General features: G+C 42.6%; 1 protein-coding gene across 1 annotated transcript in view; it reads left to right on the top strand.

The window, feature by feature from the left end:
- Positions 1–11120: 11120 nt before the first annotated feature.
- The window catches only part of CNTN5 (contactin 5), a gene marked incomplete at its 5' end in the record, with an annotated part of 77475 nt that continues 72802 nt past the window's right edge, over positions 11121–15793 (top strand). Inside the window, 2 exons of the mRNA XM_083500599.1 lie at positions 11121–11140; positions 14156–14283. Of these exons, the coding sequence (XP_083356725.1) occupies positions 11121–11140; positions 14156–14283 (148 nt within the window). The remainder of the gene's footprint in view (positions 11141–14155; positions 14284–15793) is intronic.

Here is a 15793-nt window from a genome sequence, read left to right as displayed (position 1 = left end):
TTTATTTATTTATTTATACGGAAATCCAGTTCTGCAAGCTCCCTCTGCCTTTTTAGAAAATTGTATTGTGCAATTTAATTTTTTTTTCTTGAAGCCCTACCCTGTACTTTTGAAGGACTTTCGTCCGTAACATTTTGTAGCGGTGCAATTTCACCTCTGCGCTTTTGTACCCGGGGATGTTGCTGCAGGATATGTCACGTTTAACAAGAGGAAATCACTTTCCAGGGTAACTTGTCATTAAGACTCACCGTCAGAACTTCTGAAGTTATAGCTACAGAGCGAGAGCCCCTGCATGGTAAACCGTAGCTTGCAAGGTCCAGACATTTCCTAATCAATAGATAACGTGCCGGTAGGAACTAATGCCCTTTTCACCCCCTAATATTAACAGTAATAAAGTTCTCCGGAAAGGACACGACTGTCTTTTTAACTGCCTCTTCCCAGTTGCAGACCCATAATTCATCTTGTAGCGTTAGCAAAAAGAGATAGATGTTCCTTTGCCCATTTTGCCAATCATAGCACATGATAACTCAATTCTATTCCCAGAATTCTAAATGAACTCGACAGAGCAAAAACTAGAGTCAAGGGTTTAATGAGATTCTAGTATATTATTGGCCTAATCCCCTTTTTATTTTACCTTTTATTTTTTGCTTTTGACAAGACACTACTGTCTTTTCTGTAGCAGCAAGCAAAGTGGCATCTCCGTGTGATTGACAGCTTAGCTTTCCGCCGCCGCCACCCCTCCTTTCTCCAGGTATCTAAATAACCAAGGTCAAACTGGACATTACAGGAAACACGAGTAAGCTGGTGATTTTGCAATATAATTTCAAGTAGTTATTTATAGCCCACTCATAAAATATTAAACATCGGAGAAACTATCTGTCTGATTATTAACTTGTGGTTTGAATATCAAGTGTCTGCATGCAGCAGCAAGTGTTTTGGGGGTTGATTTGGAAACTGGGCAAAATCAGCAATGGCAGAAACAAGAGAAGATAAAAATAGCTCGTATTGATGCTTTCAGGATCCATTTGATTTATTTATTTATCATGTCAGCCGTGTTCTCCACTATAAATAAATATTTGAAGTACAAAGTATTGCACACAAAGTAAAACACAGGGAATGGCTGTGGGTCAGTAGCAGAGTAACTACCTCACATGCAGAAGTTGCGATCCTGGGAAAATGTGTTGAAGTGGTTGTTAGACGCGGGTGGTGCTGTGGGTTAAACCACAGAGCCTAGGACTTGCCGAAGGTTGGCGGTTCAAATGCCCGCAACGGGTTGAGCTCCCGTTGCTCGGTCCCAGCTCCTGCCAACCTAGCAGTTCAAAAGAACGTCAAAGTCCAAGTAGATAAACAGGTACCACTCTGGCAGGAAGGTAAACGGCGTTTCTGTGCGCTGCTCTGATTTGCCAGAAGCGGCTTAGTCATGCTGGCCACATGACCCGGAAGCTGTACGCCAGCTCCCTCAGCCAATAAAGCGAGATGAGTGCCACAACCCCAGAGTCATCCACGACTGGACCTAATGTTCAGGGCTCCGTTTACCTTTACCTTTAACCAATGGCACCTTTAACCACTGCCCCAGTGACTTCAGTCTGACTTCAGCCAGCCCCCAATTGCCTTCCTTCCTGCCAGGAAATGGCTCTGCCTCTTTGGCTCCACCACTTAGATGCCATTGTACCACTTAGTACCATTTTGGCATGTTGAGCAGTATATAAATAAAATAAAAATAACAGTACTGTTGGTTTGCCTACCTTCTGCCTTACTAGTCTCAGTGGTAGGGTGGGCACTAGCCGCCTCTGGTACTAACCATTAGTTTAAACATTAGAGCCATTTCCCTAAACCATATTAAAGAAATTAGCATTTTAAGACTCACTAATAAGGCCCCAACCCACCCACCCCCAAGAAGTCTCTTCTGCAGCAAGTCACACCATTCCTCTCTTAAATAAGTATATGACCAGCTAGTTGCCCTTCTGGGGGTTATGTCAGGGGTGGGCTTTGGGGGGGGGGGCAATTCCCAGAATAAGGGAACAAGGCTGCAATGAGGCAGCAATTTCTATCTCATTCTGTGTTTGTCACAATCGGCGCTGTTTCCATTCTGCTACAGTTCGGCTTGCACTAAACTCTACATTATTCATCTCCCCATCCACAACGGCCCAAACTAGCACAAATCATTGTTGATTATTTCAGTGCATTTCAGTGGAAGGGAAATGCCAAAAGCAATGCAGAAAATTATGTGATTATTTATGGGCTAAAAAAGAAAAGAAAAAAGAAAGATAGTGAATGCCGCTCATATTTGCTTAGGTGATTTCTGTTCCTGTCCTTGGGCAAACATGGAAATCATAGCTATTTCCCCTCCCATTTCCAAGGGAATTATCCATCATCACTAGTCAAAAGCACTTTTTTCCAGTCTACTTCATACGCATACATACTGATCTCTCCTTTTGGTGAGAATGCTAGGAACGGACCGTATCTGTTATTGTTGTGATGTGGAGCCAAGTTGTTGTCACCCAGAGGGGGGTGATGGTGTGGTGTTGAGAGGCCAGCACACTTGCTAGTAACCTGTAGAAGTTCGAAACTACTTTTTTTGAAACTCCAACAATAAAAATCTAATATAGTTAAAGGATCTCAGAAAAATGGTGAATGTTCGGCCAAGATTATATAGTGGCTTTTGGTAAATAGTGATAAAATTACAAGTTCCAACAGGCTCACCCATCTCAAGTTAACATTAGCCATGCTACTTAATGATTCTAAGCATATAAATCAGCAAACATGGGGAAAAGTTTATATACGTGTATAAAATCACAGGAAAGCTTTAAACTAAAATGCCACCTTCCAACAAAGGGAATATTGAGACAATCATCAGAGTAGGTTCACAGTAGTTAATATTCCAATAGTGTTTCTTTAAATCAAGGATCCATGCAAAGAAGTAGGTTCCATCTGAACAGACAATATTACAAGGCTCACTTTAATAATAAAGATGATTTAGCTCTGCAATCGTTGCCCCAAGCACAGAGAAACTTTCCCTGTAAATAGTCAATTAGCAAACTTAGTGTTAACAAGACTCTCACCGCATTCACTGGAATTAAAATTTGTTGTGCTTCACAGAAGTATGGAAATAATTCCCCCGTTCATTATGTCTCACTCAAGGTCAATGATATAGCGCTTGAGGCAGAGTTTGACCTTCAGATTTATGACACTTTGGGCCCAATCTTCAGGTCCAAACCTCCATAGAATTCAATGGGGTATGCCAAATTACACCACATGAAGCTCTTAATAACCAACTTGCATAAGAACAAGGTATGAGGAGAGCTGTTGCATTCACATACCCTCCAACATACTGAATCCCAAAACTGGAATATGTGTCTTCCTGTCTGGGCTCCTGTGCGAGTCACGTTAGCCGTGTGAGATCACAGAGCCCTAAATACATGCTTTTTCAGGACCATACTCTCATGCTGTCCAAAACCGTGTGCTTTGGGGCACCACGTGAGATCGTGCCCCCCCCAAAGGTCTTTTGGAGGGTGAGATCTTGGCATGAAATTAGGCAATATCACAGCACCCAAAATGGCCACCATGCTCTCACAGGAAAAGTAAGGTCTCCCGGTTTTTCCAGGTCACTTGCAGAGTATGCCTTTAGGTCTTGTTTATGGGCATCCCCTAGGCAACTGGTTGTGCTACGTGAGAATATGATGTTGGACTAGATGGGCCTTTGGCCTCATCCAGCAAGGCCCTTCTTATGAGCTCTGTTGGATAAAACCAAAGGTCCAGTATCCTGTTTCCCACAGCATCCTTTTTCTCACAAGAAGAACACAATGATAACACTCTTTTGACACCTTTATTCCCCAGCAAGTGGTACCTAGTCTACTGCTATTCATGTGCTTTTATTGGGGAAGGGTTATAGCTCAGTGGTTGAACATGTGCCTTGATTGCTGAACGTTCCAGGTTTGATCCTTAGCATCTCCAGGTAAGGATGGGAAGGACCCCTGTCTGAAACCTTGGAGAACTGCTGGCCGTCAGTGTATATTTGACCATTGGTTTATCTAGCTCAGTATCATCTATGTTGACTGGCAGTGACTATCCAAAATTTCAGACAGGGCTCTCTCTCTGCCTTCTCTGGAGATGCTGGGGATGCATGCAAAGCAGTTGCTCTACCACTTAACTAAAGTCATATCCAATATCTAGAAGGCAGATTTCCATTTCCATTTTGGCCCTTTGATACTTGCATAGTGTGAACAGGGAGCTAGTTTATTCTAACGTCCTTTTAATATTCAGAAACCTAATTGAATCTTTAAAACCACCTAAAATGTTTCCTTTTCTTACTTAGCTATTGGGCGTGCAGTGGGAGAGGCTGTTGTTGCAACATCCTCAGAATGCACTGTTGTTTATCATAGAGTTTTCTGAGAAGGACTTAATTTTCTTCTTCTGTCATTCATGAACCCAAAAAAGAGATTTACAACGGGGGAAGGATAATGAGCATTTGGTCCGAGATCTATTGTTCTCCAAATCTAATGAATAATCCTGGAGATTGATTTCAAGGGAAATAAATATTAAATATCTCATCCACTTCTAAATGTACATGTTATAGAGCTTGTTGTAAAATTAATAGAAATGGGTACCAGAGAAGAATTTAGATTCCGGATATAGTTTGGTTCCAAAACTGCTCACTGTTGCATGCTTTCATGAAACCATATTTGCAGTACTCCTAAATTCACTGTTTCACTGATGTCTTTCTTTCTTTGTTTGTTTTGAATGTTTATTTTTCTTTTAAAATTATCCAGTTTTACGTAAACTATTTGGGGATTTGCATATTCAAGCTCAATCCAGATAAGACCCAGATAAGCGGATGGAAAGGAGGTTGCCTGCTCTTGATGGGGTTCCTCTGAAGGAAGCTACCATTGCATATTTCCCATACATACCATCGCAAGAGCAACACACTGATCTATGGGCTGGGCTTGCATTTTATAAACATCATGTTGAATGTTCCCTCTGATGATTGCTCGCAACCATTACTTCCACCAATACCAGTGCTGGTTGCATGTTCCTGAACGTGGAGTGATTAACATGGGGGTCACCACATGTTTACAGCATGAAAGTTAGCAGCGGAGGGTGGTGTGGTGCCCTGGGCTCACACCTCAGAGCCCCCTGCCTTGGCGCAGTCTTGTCTTTATTCCATCAAACATGGAACGGTGTGGAAAAATGGTCCAAAAGATGGAGAACCTGTGGCCCTTGAGATGTTGTTTGACTCTAGCTATCATCCTTTCTGACCAATGACAATGCTCGAGTTGTAGTCCAGCAGGAACTTGAGGACCAGAGGTTCCCATTTTCTGCCACAGCAAGTGCCTTGGAACTTCCTACTCTACCCACAGCCACACGCATTGGGTTCCACCCTCTGTACACATGTGACGCCATTGGTGGGAGGAGGCCCGACGGGGCTTGCCACGGCCACGAGAAGGCCCAATGTGGCCCACCACAGTCCGCAGAACATTGAAGGAGCTGGCCTCCTCCTTGAAAATTGGGGAGGGGACTCGGCCCCTGCTCCTTCCTATAGCACCCCTGCCCACAAGTGTCACAGTTCTGCCATTTGCTGCAAGGTGACCACAACAACCTGTGCTTTAGTAGCAAGCAGTGTAAGGGCTTTAGTACGCATTTCAGAGTCCTTATATATAGCTGTTTAAAAACTGGTAGTGGCTCATACGTCCTGTGTTTTCTGCATGGATTTAAAGCTAGTGATATGGAACCCAACCCTTTTAGCACAAGCACAACCCTCTGTTTGGCTGAAAGCTGGGAATGGCTTGAGCCTTGGTATTTTACTCTTAGCTTTCCAATCACCTTAACGGCACTGCACTCAAGCATTTGGAGATAATCCATTTTAAATACAAAGGGGGAAATCAGTTGAGTGAGAGATCCAATTTCGTTTTGAGCTCTGGGATTTAACCACAATCGAGTACCTTTAAATTAGATGGACAATATTAAAAATAACAAATTTCAATAAGGAGTGAGGCTCTCAAAGGTTTCAAATAGGGTCGAGTCGGTATCCTGTTTGCCCAAGAACTTTCAGCAATGCAATAACTCGCCCCTAGCTCCTCTCAGACTTAGAGGCTTAGAAGTCTATTATGAAAAACAGGGAAAGAGCTCGAGAACTCACAAGGCGCTCAAGGAGAAATAAAGGTCCCAACTATTTACAAATACTTGTCTTCCTTCCGCATAATCTACATTAAAGAATATTGACAGGTTCCGTATCTGGGCTAATGTGAAATGACAGATTGCTCAGATCAGAACACTGCGAAAGGCCACAGGGTAAATGAGTCAATGCAACTTCCCAACCTGCTTTGCATCTCAAAAGCCCCCATCGCCAGCATGCAGCACAAACCAATTTCATACCCGCAGTGATGATGTCAACTGAGAAAAGTAGGAAATAGGAAACTGAACTCTTTAAGCTACTTTCCCCCTTTAGCCTACTTGCTAATTCTGGATTGATGCAAAGCTTTTTATCATCTGTTACTCTCCTTTAAAAAAAAAGTTGTTCTACATGAATCCCACATTATCATTTCAGCTTCTCTTCTAAGAAACTATGAGATTCAAGGTTGTTGTTTTTTTCTTTTCTTTTTAAAAAAAGTATGCATGTATTTAACATTTAGGTTAAAAAGTAAAGGACCCCTGGACAGTTAAGTCCAGTCAAAGGTGACTATGGGGTTGTGATGCTCTTCTCTATTTTCTGGCCGAGGGAGCCAGCATTTGTCCACAGACAGCTTTCTGGGTCATGTGGCCAGCATGACTAAACTGCTTCTGGCGCAACAGGACACTGTGACGGAAACCAGAGCACACGGAAACGCCGTTTACCTTCCTGCTGCAGCGGTACCTATTTATCTACTTGCACTGGTGTGCTTTCAAACTGCTAGGTTGGCAGGAGCTGGTAAAGGGAGCTCACCCCATTGAGCAGATTCGAAATGCTGACCTTCTGATGAGCAAGCACAAGAGGCTCAGTGGTTTAGACCACAGCACCACCTACATCCCATGTTAACACTTAACAGCACAGTCTAGTGCATGTTTCCATGGAAGTGGAAGTTGCACTGTGCGTAGCTGGGCTAACTCACAAGTAAATGCCTTTGGATTGTGACCTGAATGACTAAAATGCAGTGTGGTTCACCAAGTTATGCCTGAGGCATAGTTTGCAGTGAACAGAAACAGAATCTTCTATAAACCCAGGGCTTTTTTTTCAGCTGGAACTTGCCAGAGCTCAGTTCCGGCCCCTCTCAGGTAGGTGCCATTGCCATTATAAGAAAATAAGGGAGGTGTTCGTGGTGAGTTCCAGCACCTCTTTTTGTAGAAAAATAGCACTGCATAAACCTTTCATCTGAAAACATTTTAGATGTATACAGTCACATTAGCTGGTACCACCACGAGCAATGGTTGGTAGTCTGAAAAATAAATCCGGAAGCTTTCTTTCTTTGAGAAAGCATGTTCTACATGAAGTTTCTGTTGGGATACTGCCAGGGAGATAAAGTCAATCATGGCCCCCAAGCCAGCTGCCGGACGATCCATCGATCTCCCGTAGGCACGCAGTATCAGCGATTAGCGACATGAGTTTCTAGAAGATATCATGCCACATTCTAGAGCTCATGCACACTCTATCAGCAGATAAAGTACAGCAGAAGTCGCACGCAGGAGAGCATTATTTACAAGCTTTATTCAGCGTTGATCAGAACAAAGAAAGACATGACTGTCTGCGTCAGTGTCTCCGACAGAGAGAAAAAACGAAAGCAATAGAAAACATAAACATCCTGTGAACAGGACATGCGCAGACTCTGTGACTCACAAAGCCTGCTCCCTTTTAAGGTGGAACGGAAATATCCTAACAGTTTCTCCCCATGACTGTCTCTTAGGCATCCTCCACTCAATGTCCTCTTGCGGAAATTCTTAACCATCTTAATCCCACCTTGCTCTGGGCTGCCAGTATAGTTTGCGTTTCAACATCCTGCACCACTGTGGGAGAGTTTCCTCCAGTGCTCCCACTTTATTTAAAGACTCTTTTACTTGGGGGGGAAAAACCCCTCTTACTGTCCCATTTAGAGATTGAAGATGCAAATCGAAATCTGGCATCTGTGTTGCTGTTGGTTTTTGGCCTTGCCCTTGTACCATAATGCTCACACCAATTTTCCAAGGTCTGAGAAGTTACAGAGGTTCAGTTTCCCTTAGAAGACAGTCTCTGGAGGCTTAGGTGTTTTCTAATATTTGAGGGGTTGTTGTTGTTTCCAGATATATAGGTGGAGACTAGTGGCTGAAATGCTCCAACCGAGAGCCAGATCCACTGCTCCACATCAGTCTATGCTTCAGTCACAGCTAGCTTGCCCTTGTCCACTGGCTAGAGAGGAGGAATAAGGATTGAGTCCCAAAACTGCACAATCATGAGGTGGAATAAGACTATTATGCCAGGCAGCTGACTCAGGAGTGAGGAGGATTGGGAAGAGGCTACCAGTTCTGCTAGTGCTGCCAGCACTTCTGGTCACCTTTCACCTACCCAGGGAGCTGAGAGTTTTTGCCACCCCTCTACCCTCTCTTCACTGCCTTGCTATGTGGAAGGGCCGGGGAGATGCTTCCTCAGAGTGAGGCATTCCGAATGTGGTACTCAGGCAAATGACTGCACCACCACTGCAACAGCTGCAGCAGAGATAGGCTGCTTAAACTTGGGGGAATACTGTTATTCACTGCTACATATTTATTTCCTGATTCTGTCCTAAATGACCTCTGTTCAGTATACCTGAAAGAGCGTCTCCACCCCCATCTTTCTGCCCAGACACTGAGGTCCAGCTCCGAGGGCCTTCTGGCAGTTCCCTCGCTGCAAGAAGCCAAGTTACAGGGAACCAGGCAGAGGGCCTTCTCGGTAGTGGCACCTGCCCTGTGGAACACTCTCCCTTCAGATGTCAAGGAAATAAACAACTACCTGACTTTTAGAAGAGATCTGAAGGCAGCCCTGTTCAGGGAAGCTTTGAATGTTTGACAGACTACTGTATTTTAATATTTTGTTGGAAGCCGCCCAGTGTGGCTGGGGAAACCCAGCCAGATGGGTGGGGTATAAAATTATTATTATTATTATTATTATTATTATTATTATTATTATTATTATTCCTGTCCAGATACAGGCAAATTCCCTTTATGGGACTCTCTGCTAGACCTGCCTCCACCCTACCAGCCTTTCCATATAGTTGTGAGCAAACAGGAACAGTTGGTGGATGAGCCATCCAAATGTCACATACTTTCAGCGTAAATACGTTCTCTATTTTTTTTTAAAAAAAGATACATCCTCATGAGAAAAACAGCTGATTTCTCCATTTTCACACTATTATTGCAGCTGACAACAAAATCATATGATAAAAAGCAAGGTTGATGAAACCACTGATCTGTGTAATCCAATCCTTTTCTCTGAATCAAATACATGTGGTGTTGCTTTTCCTAATATTTTATTGAACAGCAAGTAAACTTGGCACAGTTTTTGTTTTTGTTTTTTTGACAGGGAAAAAGCAGGAAACAAATTACTCCTTCTGTAGTACTGCAGAAAAGCAATAGATACTGTACATATAGTTTTTGGCAGTTTCCTGCATGTCAGAATATAGCAAATAAGTAAATCTAATATTGGGGGGTAGTTTTGCAATGGGTGTTGTAAACGTTCCTTTCTCCACATTTTCCATTTGTTACTTTGTATATTTATGCATTTTACATATCTTAATACATCAGTTATACAATTGTCACTGTTTATCTTACACTTCCTCATGCCTCCCTCTGTGGGGTCTTTTTTAGTCTTTGTTAAGCTGCACCTCCTTAATTACCACCCATCTTCTGCTTATTTTATATGCTGCTCATATATCTAATCCCACTTGGAAGTGGTGTATCAAGAAACATGGCAAAGCTTCCTTTGACTATTCATCTAATCCTTTCAGCCAGATATAGCAGGGATTGATATAGCATATTTGCTATGCCACAAATCTATGTTTCTGGGTATGGTCTAAGGCAGGGAGGTACAACATGTGGCCTGAGGGCCTTGATACCCTTTTTGGTAGCCCTCAGCAACATTTGATGCCTCCCCTTGCAACTCTTGCACTGCCTCCCCAAAGCTAGATACGCAAGGTGCTGGGCTTTGGGAAGGAGGCATGAGGGCTCTGACATTGTCCTAGAGCCCCCCAGCCTCCTTTCCAGAGCATAGCTAGTGCTTTCCCAGTTTAAGGAAGAAGGTGGGAGGGCTCTAGGTCCCAGCCAGAGCCTCATGCCTCCTTCCCAAAGCCTCACATGAGGGCTCTGACATTGTCCTAGAGTCCCCCAGCCTCCTTTCCAGAGCCTAGCTAGTGCTTTCCCAGTTTAAGGAAGAAGGTGGGAGGGCTCTAGGACCCAGCCAGAGCCTCATGCCTCCTTCCCAAAGCCTCACTTACCTGGCTTTGGAAGGCAGCATGAGGGCTGGGGGATGACATCATTTTTTGGCCAGGCTCTCATCCTCCTGCACAACAAGGCAGGTTCAGTGTCGAAGTACTCTTGCAGCCCACTTGGTATGAAAAGTTGGACCACGCTGGTCTATGGAAACTCCAGGCAAGGACTCACTTATCCTCCAAGATTGCAAGCTTACATTTTTTAAAATTTCAATTAACCACAGTTTATGTTATGTCGGAACCCTAAACTGTCATTAATCTTAACTACACTTTGCTTAAATGAGCCACATTCATAACCCATGACTTGACGTTGGCTTGTGCCAAACAAACCATAGTTTAGATTAACTGCAGTCTGTCTGGCTAATAAATGATGAAAGCAAAGATTTCTGGACACCTCAGAGTGTATGAGACCTTACCTAGGTTTTTTCCTGTCCAAACGCAAGTAATTGCAACCACGGAGTTGAGCCATTGTTCTATCCAGCTCAGTGCTGTCTGCTGTGGCAGGCAATGGCTCCCTGAGGCTTTCTGCAGAGGCATTCAGCCCTGTCCTTGAGATTATTTAAATGGAGACTGAACATAGCATCTTACGCATGCAAAGCATGTCTTCTTCCATTGAGCTATGGGTTTCTGCTTCAATCCTGCAACAGTTCTGAGCCTGGCAGCAGTCGGTCATGCTTTCATAACCCTGAGGTTAGATTACTGTAATGCACAGTAATGGAGCCCAACAAGAAAACGTATGCAACGTGATTAGATGGAATGGACTCGGTCGTCAGCAGTTAGTACTCTTGCAATCCATCCTTCAACTTCCATATGCAACGTGCAGCGTGCAGCCTGCCTGACCTTTCCATGCCCCCAGATTTTCTCTGACACCTATCTACCCTATCTGTGGAATTGCTTAAAACGGGGACCGTGTTCACATCCCAAGTTAATGGTTGCACATTTTTCATGACAACGAGACTTTCTCCACCCAATAAATCTCGGGAACTGCACCCAACAACAAAGCTGTAATTTATTTTTTCTTCTGTAGGGCCATAGAGTATATTCCTTTGATGTGGCAGGTTTCGGGACAGGTTTTGTTTTTATAAGAAAACAGCTCCTAATTCTTCATCGGAGGTGATCAATCCACTAAAGGGTTAGGAGGGACAGAGTGGGAAATTTCATTATATGCGGATGACATAATGATTACCTGCCAGGTAATCTAAAGAATCATCTTCTCCCACAAGCCACTGCCTGAATGTTACAGTCTCTCTTCTACAATTAGGTGGGTGATGGCTGGAGGGTGGGCTTCTTTGATAATGGTGTCTCATATATTTCAATAGGGACAAATGTAAGGTTCTGCTCTTAGTCAAGAATTAAGCAGCTGCACAAATATAAGAAGGGGGGACATCTGGCTTGCCAGCAGCACATGTGGAAATGATCTAGGGGGTCTTAGTAAACCACAAGCTTAATGTGAGTCAACAGTGTGATGCAGCAGCAAAACAAGCCAATGCTCTTCCAGGCTGTATGAACAGAAGTATAATGTCCACATCAAGCGAAGTCATAGTACTGCTCTATTTTGCCTTGGTCAGATCACACCTGGAGTACTGTGTCCAGTTCTGGGTGCCACAATTTAAGGAGGATATTGATAAGCTGGAACGTATGCAGAGAAGGATGACCAAGTTGATCAAGGGTCTGGAAACTAAACCTTATAAGGAGTGGTTGAGGGAGTTGGGTATGTTTAGCCTAAAAAAGAGGAGACTGAGAGAAGATATGATAGCCATCTTCAAATATCTAAAGGGCTGCCACATGGAAGATGGAGCAAGCTTGTTTTCTCTGGCTCTGGAACCAGTAGATTCAAGTTACAAGAAAATCAAGTACAAACAAAAAAAAATATTTGAGACAATAGGAAATGTTTTAAATTATCAAAGCTTTGGAAGGCACTGGGAATTAAAATAAACAGAATTCCTAAATTATATTTCTTGTTTTAACTGCTCCAGATTACAAAATATAAAGAGCTTACAAAATAATGTAGTGTGTGTGTGTGTGTGTGTGTGTGTGTGTAAACACATTTTTATAATATTATTTTATTGCTGTGCATGCAAGGAGGGACTCCAACTCACAGTAATGGCTATTTCTGGCATCAATAATAAATTCATTTCAAATGTAAATCCTATTGTATACGTTCTTCTGTAATGCTCAGCAAAACAAGTTTCTCTTCCAATGTTTGCCTTTGGCACCAGAGGTGTCCCATGTGGTCAGCCATCTGCCCCCATCAACAGTTAAGCCACTGCATTTTGTACCAGTTGGAGCTTCTGGGCCATGCCAAAGGGCAGGTCCACCTAGAACACATTGCAGTAATCCAGTCTCAAGGTTTCCAATGTCTGGACCACAGTGGCCAGGTTACACCAATGAAGATACAGCCATAGCTGAGATACCAGACACAGCAGGTTGTCACAGCAGGAGCAATCAGATGGGTTCTGCTGGTGCATTTTTTCCTACGGGACCGCCTCTCCTGGTATGTCCCACAGAGGACCTTACGGTCTTCAAACAAAAACATCTTGGAGGTCCCGGGCAACAGAGAGGTTAGGCTGGCCTCAACCAGAGCCAGGGCTTTTGGGGCTGTGGCTCCAATCTGGTGGAACTCTCTGTCACAAGAGACTAGGGCCCTGTGGGACTTGACATCTTTCCGCAGGGCCTGCAAGACAGAGCTGTTCCACCAGGCCTTTGGCCAGGTCACAGCCTGACCCCCCCTCCTTTGGTAATCCTCACAGAACTCTAGCCCAATGGTTGCCATTAATTTGATTTGAACTGATTTTATAATGAAATGATTTTAGAATGTTGTGTTATTTTACTGTTGTGAGCCGCTCTGAGCCCGGCTTTGGCTGGGAAGGGCAGGATATAAATAAAAATTTATTATTATTATTATTTTATTGTTCAGCTCCTTGATCTCATGAGGAGCAACCCTTTGTGTGAAATCTCTGCCTCCATGTCATCTGCTAATCCTGGCATAGACAAGGAAGCGCACCACATGATAAAAGTCAGCATACTGAATAAGTTGCACTGCATATTATGGGATGGGACAGGACCTCAGTTGGGCCTGCAATTCTCAGGTGTAACCCCATGGTTCTTATACAGCTTAATTCTACCTTTAGTGTCTCTGGCTTCATTTAGATAATGTGCTGCCTAACTATAATAAATGAAAATAATATGCATTAGTAGCCAGAGCTCATTTTCATCTTCATGCTACACTGGCATAGAGTGTACTATAAATCATCTTTTGGCTATATACAATTAATTTCCTCTCCTTTCCCCATCTGCTTTTACTTTGTACCACTGTCTGCTTTTAGATTTGATTTGCTAAGGTCACCATTAGATTCCAGTTGAACAGTTGGTACTTAATATTAAAACATCTTTTTGATGGTAAAGTTATACTTTTCAAAACTGAGAGACAAACATCCTGTTTTCAAAAAAAAAAAAAAAAAAGCCTTGCACATTTACCCTTCTAAGTTTTAAAAGACTGTTTCACTTCTTTGGAGAGTTTGGCCCTCCTGTATTACAGAAGGCAAGGGGATAAAAATGAGTTTATTTTGGCCTTATTTGAAAGACTGGCAAACACAATTGGCATTTTCATCATTCTTAAGAAACATGGGGGAGACGGTCCGTAATTCCATTTGTGAGGTCTTTGAAAGATGACTCCACAGAAGTTATCTGCATTTGAGATGATTCTGCATATGCTATTTCAGGATAAAAACCTTTTTTATAATTTTCAGGATAACTGTTCTTCCAGATGGGAGCCTCAGAATCCTGAATTCCACCAAATCCGATGAGGGAAGATATGTATGCCGAGGCGAAAATGTATTTGGTTCTGCAGAAATAGTTGCTTCAGTGTTTGTTAAAGGTAAGGCGTGGCTGTTTGTTGCATTTATTTATATTTCTATACCACTCCCCACCCTATAATATGCCCCAGATACACTTTCAGATTATACACACACACACACACACACACACACACATACACACACCAAAAAACAATTCAAGATCCAAATATCAAGATTACTCTTAATATCCTAACTTATCCCCATCCCTTCCATGGGTCCTAGTGATAATATTTACAACTGCATATCAATACTATCCAAGTTTTATCCTGTCCATACTTTCCGTTAGTTTACAAGTGCGGTTAGAATCCTGCTAGTGTTTTAACCTGCTTACAATGGTCTTGTAAATAAATTGTAAACTTTTCCCATTCTTTTTTAAAGCTCTTTTCCTCCATTTTCAGATTCTTCATTTATCAAATTATACCGCCCTGTACCCTTAGATCTCAAAACATAAAATTACAATATATATATAGAGAAAGTAATTTTACATTTTGAGATCTAAGGGTACAGGGTGGTATAATTTGATAAATAAAGAATATTTAAAGGTATAATCTAGTTGGCCACTGTGAGAACAGAATGCTGGACTAGATGGGCTATTAGCGTAATCTTTGTCCTTCAGTTGCCTTTGTTTTTATTATGTATTGTGTGTGTGTGTGTGTGTGTGTGTGTGTGTGTGTACAGTGGTACCTCGGGTTAAGTACTTAATTCGTTCCGGAGGTCCGTTCTTAACCTGAAACTGTTCTTAACCTGAAGCACCACTTTATCTTATGGGGCCTCCCGCCACCACCGCACGATTCCTGTTCTCATCCTGAAGCAAAGTTCTTAACCCGAGGTAGTATTTCTGGGTTAGCGGAGTCTGTAACCTGATGCATCTGTAACCTGAAGTGTCTGTGACCCGGGGTACCACTGTACACACACACACAAACACAAAATACATAATAAAAACAAAGAACGCAAGGACAAAGATGACGCTATTGACCCATCTAGTCCAGCATTCTGTTCTCCCAGTGGCCAACTAGATACCTTTGGAAAGACTGCGAGCAGAACCTGAGCACAGTTGCACTCTGCCCTCCTGCAGTATCCAGAAACTGGTTTTCAGAAGCATGCTGGAACCTACTGCCACTCAGTGTAGATAATACCGATCTGCTGGCAGAAATGACTGGCAGAATCCGGGACCAGGAAGAAGAGCCGGTGGAAGAAGATTGGAAGAAATGTAAAGATTATTTACAGAAATATTGTAAAATGAATGAATGTTAGAATGATGTTGGATAGAAATTAAGTGGTTTCTAGCTGTAATGCTTTAAGAGAATTTGAAAAAAGGTTTATAAATGGGTAAAAGCTTAATGGCAAGGATTTGCTGAACTAATAAATCTAAGTGGAATACAAAAAAGGGAGGTATGAGGAGGTCCGGGGAAATAAGCTTAAGGAAAATAAGAAACGGAAAATTAATGTGTTTTTAACTGTTTTTATTTTGTATTTTTATTTTGTATTTTTCCATTTTTACTGTAATATGTTAAAAAATCTCAATAAATA

This window comes from Podarcis liolepis, assembly GCF_965112155.1.
Source record: "Podarcis liolepis genome assembly, chromosome: 4".
Lineage (NCBI taxonomy): Eukaryota > Metazoa > Chordata > Lepidosauria > Squamata > Lacertidae > Podarcis > Podarcis liolepis.
Note: the sequence above shows the minus strand (reverse complement) of the source record. Positions and strands in the feature narration are given on the sequence as shown.